The sequence below is a fragment of the Arvicola amphibius genome, chromosome 8 (genome assembly GCF_903992535.2).
Source record: "Arvicola amphibius chromosome 8, mArvAmp1.2, whole genome shotgun sequence".
Taxonomy (NCBI): Eukaryota; Metazoa; Chordata; class Mammalia; order Rodentia; family Cricetidae; genus Arvicola; species Arvicola amphibius.
The window spans coordinates 98,900,012-98,911,340 of record NC_052054.1 but is presented as its reverse complement, the minus strand read 5'-3'; the positions used below and the strand labels follow the sequence as shown (position 1 = coordinate 98,911,340).

Here is an 11,329-nt window from a genome sequence, read left to right as displayed (position 1 = left end):
AGTGCAGGACCTGTGGGCTTTCTTCCAGCAGTCTGTCAGGATTCTGGATTAAGGGGGTAACTAGAGGGGCCCTCAGACTAGACGTGGGTTGAGTGGGGGAAACTCTGCCAGAAAGGTATGACGTGTTCATGAAACTCCCTTGAGACCAGGAAACACAGTGGGTGGTTAGAGGGCTGTGGTGGGGGATAGCATCCCCAGCAGTGGGGCTCATGTGAGGTCAGAAGGCAGCCTCCCAGTCAGAGAAAGGGGAAGGAGGACAGAGAGTGTGAATAAGCAAATCAAAGGGCGACAAGGCTCTGAAGAGGCAGGAACCCTTCTGCCTGGAGAGCACCCAAGGTCCCATCCCACGGTCCCGGAGGGAGTCCCAGATGGGTGTGTGGCAGCACTGAAACTGAGTAGCACTCTGGGAGGGCCCATCTGGAGCAGAAGAGCACTGTCTGAGGTGAGTGCGTCCTTAGGGTCTCTGAGCTGGCACCTGCCCGCAGCCAGCCTGCAGGTTTGGTTCAGAAGGTGAGGACAGGGCCGGGCAGTGGTGGCGCACGCCTTTAATCCCAGCACTCGGGAGGCAGAGGCAGGCGGATCTCTGTGAGTTCGAGACCAGCCTGGTCTACAAGAGCTAGTTCCAGGACAGGCTCCAAAGCTACAGAGAAACCCTGTCTCGAAAAAACCAAAAAAAAAAAAAAGAAGGTGAGGACATTTTAGTTGTCTTTAGGACCCAGTTGACATAAACTGTCTGTGGGCATCAAGGGACGTGTGGCCAGGAGGCTCCTGGAAGGAAGGATAGCAGCCATGGGTCTCGCAGGACATGGATTCACTGCTGGAGGCGGGTGCTGGGATGAGTGAGGTAGGAAGAACAGTGGGTGCCACCGCAGCCACTCAGACAGAACCTCCTCCACAACTCAGGAACACCTCAGGACTTACTTACAACTCTTGAAAGCTTCCCCCAGGGACCCTCTCAGGATGTCCACAAAACCCTTTTGGGACTACTTCAGGGTCCTCTCGGACCTCCTCAGGATCCTCTAGAAGTAAGGATTACTTCAGAATCTACTCAGAGTGCCTCAGAGTCTCTTCAGGACTCTATCAGGACCCTTTCATATGAATCCTCAACTCTCTTAAAGCCTCCTCAAAACTCCTTTAGCTTCCTCAAGGCTAAGAGTCTGATTCAAGATTCTTCGAGGGTTCTCTAAGCCCTCACGATGTCTCTCAGCCATCCTCTGGGAGCTTATTCCTAACAAAGCTTACAACCCCCTGCTCTATGGAAATCCTACCAGTAGAGGACCATGGAACTAGCATGGGCAGAGGCCAGAGCAGCCCACTGCAGAGATGACTCTGCAACAGCTCCCACGTGCTGTTTAAAACGGAAGAGAGGCAGAGAAGACGGGGAGGCTGATGTGGGTAAGGCCACTCAGCCACACCAGGGCTGTTGTCATTGTGCCTGGGAATGTACTAACTGGCCACAGGTGGAGGAAGAGGTCCAGCTTCTGGGAGCGGAAGGGGCTTTTAGCATCACCTAGGAAAGGCAGCCAAGGAGTGGCAGAGTCAGAGCCGTCCTGGGAAGAGTGGGAGGGTATGGCTTTATCAGAGAGCCAGGGACTTTACCCGAGGACTGTAGGGCCCTGTGGTCTCAGACAGGACAACTAGAGAATGACTCCAGTACCTTCCCTGGAACTAAGATGGGTTCTTTCTGTCTTGGCCACGTTTTTGTTAAAATGATGGTTTTAAATTAGTCTGAGTGGAAAACACAAGCCTGTCTGTGTGGCATGGCTGGTACCTAAGAGGGCTGAATGAATCCAGTCCTAGCCAGGCCCTGCTCTCTCAGCTCCCCACCCCCATGCTTGTCTTAAACCATAGCTTTGTGGAAGTCATTGCATGAGAGGGTGGCCCAGATCTCAGAGGCTCTTTTGTTTAGGAAAAGATATACAAAGTGACTGCTGCTTAATCCGTCCCCCTCCAATTGCCTCCCACTCAGAGGAAGCTTTGGCCTCCCATACCTCAAAACAAATCTCTTTCTATGGTCTGGGTTCTTGGTGCCATACTAGGAAGTTGGAGGAGCCTGAGGGGATTTCTTTGTTCAGGAAGGCCAGGAGAGGCAGGGGTGCAACCATCAAGGGGCTATATAGGGCAAGTCTCAGATTGAAGGGACCCCACAACAAAGTTACTGGCCTCGTGGCAACATGTCTTTCAACTGCTTGGCCACGTTTCCTAGATAACTGGCGGACTTTTCCATTCACAAACTGTCTCACAGCTGCACACTCGTTTCTATATCCGTGTAAACCTACAGAGATTTTCAAAAGCACAGAAAAGTGGGGGGTAAGGCAGAGCTAACCGTGTTCCAGCCGCTCATCCCCACAGGGCCACCTCTGTCACATCTGCTTAACGAAGATCCCACTCCGCCCAGTCTTACTCTACCAGGGACTTTCAGGAGGACCACAGATCCTGACACTACGTCAGACACTTGAGTGTGTGTTGCTAGCAGACAAGTTTTGTGAGGGTTAGTCCCAGGCAAAAGTCTGGGCTGTGTCAAAGGCTGCCTCACAAGGCCTACAGAGGCAAGGACCAAGAGAGTAGCTTTTCCCAGGTTGTGGGGTTGGAGGTAAGAGCCACAGCTTGGTGTTTAACTGTGTCTTGTCAGGATCACCCTGCAGAGGAGGATAACAGCGGGTCAGAACTATCCAGGAGAACATTGTGGCTTGGGACATGCCGAGAGTGGGAGAGCTGGACTAGACAGCTGGGATTAATAGGGGAGGCCGGGCCCTGCAGAAGGGTTGCTGAGTCCGAGGTGGGAGGGAGGGAGGGAGTGGAGGGAGCAAGGGTGTGCCCAGGTGTCTCACTGGAGACTCTTGGGATCCACACTAGGATGAATGCAAGGGGAGGGGGGCTTCCAAACAGCAGGGAAGACTTCAGGTGGGAGGTGCAAAGCTTCCGGTCCTGAGATGGTGAGGGGCTTCAGTTCAAGCAGAGCTCAAGGGCATGCAAAACTTCAGGTCATGAGATGATGAGGGGCTTCAGTTCAAGTGAAGTTCAAGTGTGTTATCTCTGTCACCTTGCTGTCCTGTGAAGTAGGGATATGACCTGTGGAGGAAAGGGAGGTGGCCTTGCCAGGACTGGTGTTGGAAAGACCTGGTGTGGGAGCAGAATGGGAAGCAAGAGAGGCTGAACCATCCAGGGCCAATGGCTGAACGGGGCCGAGATCCTCTGTGTTGCCTTTCGGCTCTCTACCCACCCCTTGTGGATTCTAGTTCGTAAACCCATTAGAAGCAGAGTCATGCATTCGCTGGCTTTGGGCCAGCCAGTGGGGGAGGGGTGTTCCCAGGAAGATGTTATTTTCAAACCTGGTTCTGTGAAGAGGGAACCGAAAGTGCCAACAGAAAACTGGGAGATAATCACATCCTCTCTGCTAGCCCTACCTTTTGCACAGCCAGGGTTAAGGACACAGAGGATCCTGCCTTCTAATCCTGTCGTCTGTGTGTGGCCACATGGTCACTAGATGATGCATGGCACTTAAGAGGGCCCTGAAACAAATAGGCTTCAAGAAAAGTCAGTGCTTGAGGCGCTGTCTCTGTAAGACCAGTGCCACAATATCTGTAGATCAGTGGCAGATTTGTAGACAAAGACAGGGTCACAACCTTAGTGTTCTTGTTGCCTTAGGCACTACTAGGTCAGCCTGAGGAGGTGGATGGAAGGGGAGGGTCCATCCAACTTCTGACTCAGGTTCTAGAGGTGGCCACGGTACCCTGAATCCTCAAGGGGAGGGTGTTGGACTCCGACTGCAGGCCTGAGCACCTGTCTTAGTTTGTGTTCTTTGCTGTGATAGGACATTGTGACCGTGACCGTTTCAGAGGGTCAGTCCATTATCACCATGATTGGGAACATGGCAGTATGTATGGTGCTGGGACAGCAGCTGAGAGCTCCTGAACCACAGGCAGAGAGAGACAGAGAGGAGAGAGAGAGAGAACAGATATAAGAGAGGATAGAAGGAGAAAGAGAGATGAGAGAGATAGACGAGGGAGCGAGATCGATAGATAGAGAGAGTCTCCTCTCGATATCTGCTAGATCTGTAGAAGCCACTTCATCTCTCCCCTCTTTCTCTTTTCTTTATGTAGGCAGGAGGCTTGTCTTTCTCTCTCCTCTTCTCTCATGCTCTCAATCATCATGCTTCGCTCTCCCTTTCTTTTCCCATTCCTGTCCTGGTGTGGGCTTAAACCGCTCAGCATATTGAAAAAGAGGTGATGGGCTTCCAGTCAAGGCCCATCCCTGGGGGGGCAGGGCCTCCGGGAGGGAGGGCTACCCAGTAGCCGTGGCTGGTATTGGCGAGAGGGCACCAGTTACAGTCTCCTGCAGCTGTGCTCCTGTGGCCTGCCCAAGCAGGGGAAAGTATGGCTGCCCAGCAGGGACAGTGTTGGACTTAGCCAGGTCCTGGCGCCAGGACCAGCAATGTCCAGGGTCTCTGAGACCAGGGACCTAAATCCCCTGAGAAAAGGGCTGGGCGTCCCCCATAGGGCAACATGCCCTCCGCCATTGCAGCAGCGCCCTGAGTCTCCTGCAGAGCCTAGTTTAGGGTACGAGTGGATTGGTTGGATGTGGAGACACGGCTGAGGGCAACTTGTGCCCTTGTGCCTTGTGCAGGAGAAGATGGCAGCTTACAGCCCACCATGACCTCCATGTGTTGAGCATCTTCCCAGGACACGTTACTCTCTAGATCACCAGGCTGCTGCTGAGGAGAAGCTCAGAGGGAAGGAAGGAGAGGCCTTGATGCGGCTGCCCCACCTACCTATCTGGAGGTAAGCAGGTCCTGGAGAGGTGCCATGCCGTGTGAGCCAGTCCACCTAACAGTAGGGAACCAAGTCTCTGCCCAGCAACACCTTCTATAGATGCTCTAGCCAGAGGCTGAAATTGGGGCGATACTGAGGATGGAAACTAAGTTCAGTACACAGGCAGCAGACAGTTCTCCTGGAAGCACCTTGGCCCCAGGTGGGATTCTGCACACCAGGCTCTTGGCACCAAGGTAGTTAGGGCCTAGGCTGTGCCTGTGGTAACCGTGAAAGAGAGTAGTTGATACCAAACTTCCCCTACAGGCAGGGAGCTCAGCCTGACAGACACAGACTAGGGTGTGGGTCCCAAACCTGCTGTTGACTGTGACGCCCTAGCCAATAGATTCCTCCTCTGTGTCTCCATCCCCACCTCTGGGCGATGGGGAGGGGTGGAACCGAGGCTCTCCCTAGCACCTTGCCAGTTTTGAAGACAGAAACGCTGTCTGTGATCAGAAGCTGTGGGACTCATGTGGAAAAGGTCCCCAGACCTTGGGTGGTTGGGACTGGGAAGGTGATCTGCAAGAAATGTGGCCTCGGGAAAGACCCCAAGCGCTGAGTGAAGATGTTTGTAGCAAAGAATGCCTACCAAGGCCTACAGGTGTAAAGGGGTATTTTGGGCCAAGAGAATGAGCCCTGGAAAGGTTTCTAGAGTGGCCTGTCTGGATTTGTCTGTGGGCTGACTGAGTCAAGCCTGCCTCTGTCCTATACACATGCTGATTGGGTCATCTGTCAGGTAGGGATGTGGGACATTACTGTCAAACACATCTTCATGAGCACGGGAGAGAGGGAACGTTGCTGCCTCTGGCCAGGGAACAAGCTATAGGGTGCCATTTCGTGACCACAGATTCTGTGGGGGCCCTGCCCGGTCATGATAAAAAAGAATGAAGTGAGCTGACCTGACGAAGAGGAAGCTTCCAAGGGTGGGGTTGAGCAATTGGGTTTAACCATTTCAAGATGTTTCTAGAACAAACGCTTTCTTTGCTGTTTCTCTGTAGGTGTCGTCAGAGGTGGCAGGTACCAGCTTCCCTTCCAGAAATCCCCAGTTTTTTAACCCAGCCTCAGGACTAGGGAAAGCAGTGCAGGCAGTGGGGGCGGGGAGCTGCCACCTCTCTGTTGATGTCGTCAATAAGCCCCACAGCCTACTCAGCTTACAGGCAGGCTTGAGACAGACAGTTGGCTGTAAGGCTGGCCGTCCTCAGCCTCCGCGAGAAACAGGTGTGTGATTGATGTAGCTGGGGCTTCCTCATGGGGCAGAGCTGGATGGGACTTATCACATTTGGTGAGGCCGGGCTGGAGTCTTTGGAATGAATGAGGTTGGGCTGGGATCTGTCAGATGGGTAAGGTGGGTGAGTGGGGGCACAGTGGTGCTTTGTCAGATGAGGGGGGCTGGGCTGGGGTCCATCGCGGGGAGGTGAGGGTGGGGCTTAGCTGGGGCGTGGGTCTGTCAGTTAGGTGGAGTTTGGCTGGGGTCTGGCAGAGGGGTGAGATTTGGCTGGGGTCTGGCAGATAGGTATGCTTATAGATAGATATAGCCCAGTCCCAACTGTGCTGGGGATGCAGGTTCTCAGGGTAGGCTTCTCACTCGGGACCAGTGCACTCTTCCTCATAGGGGTTGAGGTGGGGCGGGGATGACGTGAACAGTAAGTGCACAGTAACTCGGGGTGTTTCTGGGCGTTGGTGCCTCCCTCATCTGAGACTCCCAAGTCTGTCTGTAGGTGATCCTTGCACTTGAAAGCTAAAAAACAACTGTTTGTGCCTTTGAGAGGAGCGCGAGCTTTCAACCTCCTGCCCCTGTGGGGCCTGGGGCATTTCCGTAGGCGTCCAGGCTCCAGCGCCTGTGGTTTCAGAGCCTCTGCGGAATCCATCTGATAGTGCCTTGTTCCTGCCCCCAAACCTCAGCCAGTGGGTGGGGCCCCTAGGCCTGCCTGATTATGAGCAGACAAGCCCTGGGGGGGGGGGGGCAGCTGTGGGTCCCATTCAGACATCAGGATGGGTAAGGGAGCAGGCTCCGGTGGGCTCAGAGGCCTCCATAGAGACTTTGCTGGATGGTCAGTGCTGAAACCATAGGACAGCATTCTGCCTGTCCTGTGCATAAGGGAGCTTGATCTTGCCCACAAAAGTGAAAAAAGGGCCTGTGCTGAGCACAGCTGGCTCCCCTTCTCATGCCAGCTCCATATTTGACCCCGGTAGACAGCTACTCACCTGAAAGCACCGTTTTCCCAACCTGGCAGCCCCTGGCAGCTTCTCCAGACCAAGCTGTGAACATCCTGACACTGGCTGTGGGAAGGATGCCAAGTGCCTGCTGAGGGTGACCCGCCTGCTGCTCTGAGGCAATTGGGAGTGTCTGACTTCATTTCCCTGCGCTATACCTAGCCTTGCCTTGCTAGGACATGCTGGCTATCACTGGGATCTGGGATTTTGCAGGGAGGTATCCTGAGGGAGCAGTGTTCCCTGAGCTGTGTGTGCACCCCTAACCTCTTGGAACTTTTGAATCCTTCTTCCTTAGGGGTCTTAGCAGTGACCCCACATCTCACCCTCACAGGTTTCAGGGAGCAGAGAAGCCAGGCAGCCCCTTCCATGCCCAGAGGCAGAGAGTAAGAGTGTGTGGGGGTGGGGCTGCATTTTCAGGTGAAGGGGGCTCGCTGGGAGCCCAGCCGCTGGTAGCATGGAGCCCTTCCCCACAGTCAGCCCAGGACCCCCAGTCTGTCCAGCTCCTGTAAGCTGCTATTGGACACTGAACACATGCCAGGGATGTTCTACTGGAGGCACCCCAGGTTGCTTCTGGGTGAGTGTATCTGGGAGTGCAGGGCAGACAGGAAGGGCCATCTAGTAATCTGGGGGCCTCTGGGGACGTCCTCAGAGCTCAGCCTGGCACAGGGTCCCTCCATGGTCTTCAGAAACCTGGGTTGTATGAAAAAATCCAACCAAACAGAAGCAAACAGAAAGAGCAGAGCAGGGCCCATGAAACTGTGATTACTGGCATTCAGCCCATTCTGATCTGGCAGGTATAGTTCTAGACACAAAATACGATGGCAGACTATCCAGCTCAGCTGGAGTCTGTGCCTGACTTCCCTAATGGACTGTGGTCCTGTAGGTTCCCTGGAGACCAAAGAGGAAATGAGTCCTGGCTCGATCTAGCATGCATTAACCTCCCTGTCTGCAATCCCGGGTCTGAGTGCTTGTCCATTTCCGTTGTGGGGAAGGTTGATGCCTTCCATGTCTCCAAGGCAGATAGTCAGCTAGGGCCTGACTCTCCCTGGAGAATACAGTTCTTCCTCTCCTGTCGTCTTCCCCTGTAGAAAATCCTAAACTTATGACTCACCCAATCCTGCAGCCCTTCCTGGCCCTGGTACCCAGCAAGGAACAAGGGAGTGGGCCAGGCCTCCAGTGTGCCTGGGCTCAGCACTGGCTGGCACTTTCTTGAGATAGTTCCTACCCATTGGCGTGCCACCTGCCCCACCCTAGATGTCAGACCACTGCCCAAACTACCTGGGTGGGGCTTGATGGGATTAGTAACTCCCCTGGGCCTCCCTGTAGAGAGGAGACAGGGTAGTAAAGGGCCAGTGTGGACAGTGGAGGGTGACCTTGGAGATGTTCCTGACAATGGCAATGGCATAGGCCTCTGGGCACATCCAGGTCCTGGAGGTACAGAGCTATGACCACTGGGAACTGCGTACCTCTGAGGTCAAGGTGGACACCCCGATCTCAGACATCCGATCTCAGACATGAGCCTGGAGTGGGTCCTTGGGATGATACAGGCCTGGTGGTGGCACCTCAGAAGTTTCCACAGCTTTCCAGGGGTGATCTCGGTTCTCTGTACCCTCTATTGCCATGTGCTTCAGAGGCAGACCAGACACAGTGGCTGCTGATCGTATCTGTGAATCAAGTGTAGGTGTCTTCTCACAGTCAGGGCCCAGCCTGGGGATCCTTGCACCCATAGGTGGCGCTGCTCTGAGGCCTCCCTGCTGAGATCTGCATGCTGAAGGAGGCTGGTGGCCATTGAGCTCTAGAGAGTTGGAGCTTCCTGGACGGGACCTGTGGACCCTCCTCCCACCCCCTCTCCCCTGCAACGGGCTGGCCCAAGGAGAGGAGGGCTGGAGAGACGGGAGGAGTCTTCTGTCTCTGGCTTTGGGCTGGTCACTGCGACATTAGGTCTTTCTCCATCTCTGGAGGCTTTGGTCTCCCTGCCTGTCCAGTGAGAAAAGGTTAGGCCTGGAGGGTGACTTTGAGATTTCTACAGTTCCTATGGTTTCTTTGGAAAGGGGGCTTTCACAGTGTGGTACATGGCTTGCTCCCAGAATTCCTGCACAGAGGTGGGCAGGCCCTGCGACAGGGGCAGGGCCTTATCCTGGGGCTCCTCCTTCTACCTACCCTCACCGACTTCCTGACTCTCCTGCAGCTCCAGGACCATGAATGCAACCTGCAACGGCACCGGCAACCTGTGGCCTCATTCACTCTACTACATCTTCAGCGTCTACTTGATCTTGCTGCTGGTGCTGGGCCTGCTGCTCAACGGCCTGGCGCTCTGGGTGTTCTGTTGTCGCATGCACCAGTGGACCGAGACCCGCGTCTACATGACCAACCTGGCTGTGGCTGACCTCTGCCTGCTCTGTTCCCTGCCATTCATGCTATACTCCCTGACAGACACTTCAGATACACCAGTCTGCCAGCTTTCACAGGGCATCTACCTGGCCAACAGGTACATGAGCATTAGCTTGGTCACTGTCATTGCCGTGGACCGCTACGTGGCAGTGCGGCATCCGATACGCGCCCGTGAGCTGCGGTCCCCAAGAAAGGCTGTCGCAGTGTGTGTGGCCCTTTGGTTGGTGGTGCTCTCTTCCCTGGTGGTGCGCTGGCACCTGGGGCTGCAGGAGGGTGGCTTCTGCTTCAGGAACTATGGCCGGCACAGTTTCAGCACCATTGCCTTCTCACTGCTGGGCTTCTACCTGCCCCTGGCCATTGTGGTCTTCTGCTCTTTGCAGGTTGTCACCGCGCTGGGGCAGAGGCCGACCACTGATGTGGTGCAGGTAGAGGTCACCCGCAGGGCCACCCACATGATTTGGGCCAATTTGGCTGTGTTTATCATCTGCTTCCTGCCACTGCATGTGGTCCTGACGGTGATGTTCTCCCTGGGTCTAAACTCCTGTGCTGCCCGTTTAGCCTTTAGCCGTGCCCTGTCCATCACAGGCAAACTCTCAGATGCCAACTGCTGCCTGGATGCCATCTGTTACTACTACATGGCCAAGGAGTTCCAGGATGCATCCAATACTCCCCACAAGAGCCAAGATTCTCAGAGCTTGACCCTCACCTAGGAGTGAGCATGTGCCATGGACCAGAGGAACCTGTGATATTATCAAGGAGCCCCCAAATCATCCTGAACCTGACGTGGGTTTTGAACACTCTAGGAAGCTCAGGCAGCCTAGAGAGATTGTATCTGCTCCCCTGAAGAGACCAGAGGACTGAGACTTAAAGACCAACTTGAAGGACCCTGGAACTTGCCGCCCCCAGACCTAGAACCCCCGAGGCACCGGAATGGGGCCTTGATGGCCGGCCACTGGGTTTAGAATAAAGCTCTCCCCTGGACACCTGACAGGGCCCTCGATGTCACCCAGATGCAAGTGGTGAGATGCAAAGAAGGAACAAAGAGCTCAAAGAGCCAGGAGGTCTCTTCTGAGAGGACCATCTAATGGCTACTTCCTCTAGAGACCTCCAGACGTCTTGCTTCCTGTAGGGATAGGCAGGAGGGCAGTGGCTGTAGTCTGGAAGGCTGTCCTCTATGGCACATGGCTGTCAGTGTTGCTCAGGCTCCGTCTCTAGGGGGGGTTCCCCATGGTCATAAAGCTATGCTCAACACACTAACACGCAGCCACTGTTGAAGCCCTGAGCCTCTTGATGGTGTTTCCATTTTATAGTGGGCCCGTTGATCACAGTGTCAATGGCTGTGGTGGTAGTCTGCTGGAGTTTGTTGTGAGGAAGATTGACATTTGGCCTGGTACCTGCACTCTTGGGGGATGTGGCCTTCAAGGGGTTCCAGAGACAAGGATCGGCTTCAAAGCCAACTCAGGGGCTGGAGAGATGGCTCAGAAGTTAAGAGCACCAGTTGTTCTTCCAGAGGTCCTGAGTTCAATTCCTAGCAACCACATGGTGGCTCACAACCATCTATAATGAGATCTGGTGCCCTCTCCTGGTATGCAGGCAGCACACTATATTCATAAATAAATCTTAAAAACTAGCAAATTAACAAACAAACCAAAGCCAGCTCAGAGCCAGAGCGCATTTGGAGGTGTTGATAGTCCTGGCCTTTCTCCCTCTGAGCTTTATCTTTTGTCTTGGCCCAAATGCTGCAGCCAGAGCCCCTCCAACTGGGAATTCCTCTCCAGACTCCTGACTCCCACCTCATCCTGCTCTTATTGGTACCTCTTTTGTATGACCTTTTCTGCAGAACCCAAATGTCTGTTTACCCTCCAGACACGAAAGAAAGGATTCCATCCAAATCCAGGCAGGTGAACCGGTTTGCT

General features: G+C 54.4%; 1 protein-coding gene across 4 annotated transcripts; it reads left to right on the top strand.

Moving 5' to 3' along the window:
* The first annotated feature begins 300 nt into the window (after positions 1-300).
* Gpr35 (G protein-coupled receptor 35) lies at positions 301-10,948 on the top strand. Of its 4 annotated transcripts, XM_038340076.1 has the most exons (4): positions 301-442; positions 4,627-4,781; positions 5,807-5,825; positions 9,211-10,948. In XM_038340076.1, the coding sequence occupies exon 4, from the start codon at positions 9,221-9,223 to the stop codon at positions 10,121-10,123; it is 903 nt and encodes a 300-aa protein (XP_038196004.1). In that variant the 5' UTR covers positions 301-442; positions 4,627-4,781; positions 5,807-5,825; positions 9,211-9,220; the 3' UTR covers positions 10,124-10,948. The 4 variants fall into 4 exon arrangements, with proteins under 4 accessions (XP_038196004.1, XP_038196001.1, XP_038196003.1 ...); XM_038340073.1 differs by lacking the exon at positions 5,807-5,825; XM_038340075.1 differs by lacking the exons at positions 4,627-4,781; positions 5,807-5,825.
* Positions 10,949-11,329: the final 381 nt, after the last annotated feature.

Bases quoted from the DNA above. Each gene is read 5' to 3' on its own strand.
- Gpr35 (XM_038340073.1), top strand. From the start codon at position 4,753: ATGCGGCTGCCCCACCTACCTATCTGGAG. The intron at 4,782-9,210 runs GTAAGCAGGTCC...ACTCTCCTGCAG, and splicing joins CCCCACCTACCTATCTGGAG to CTCCAGGACCATGAATGCAA.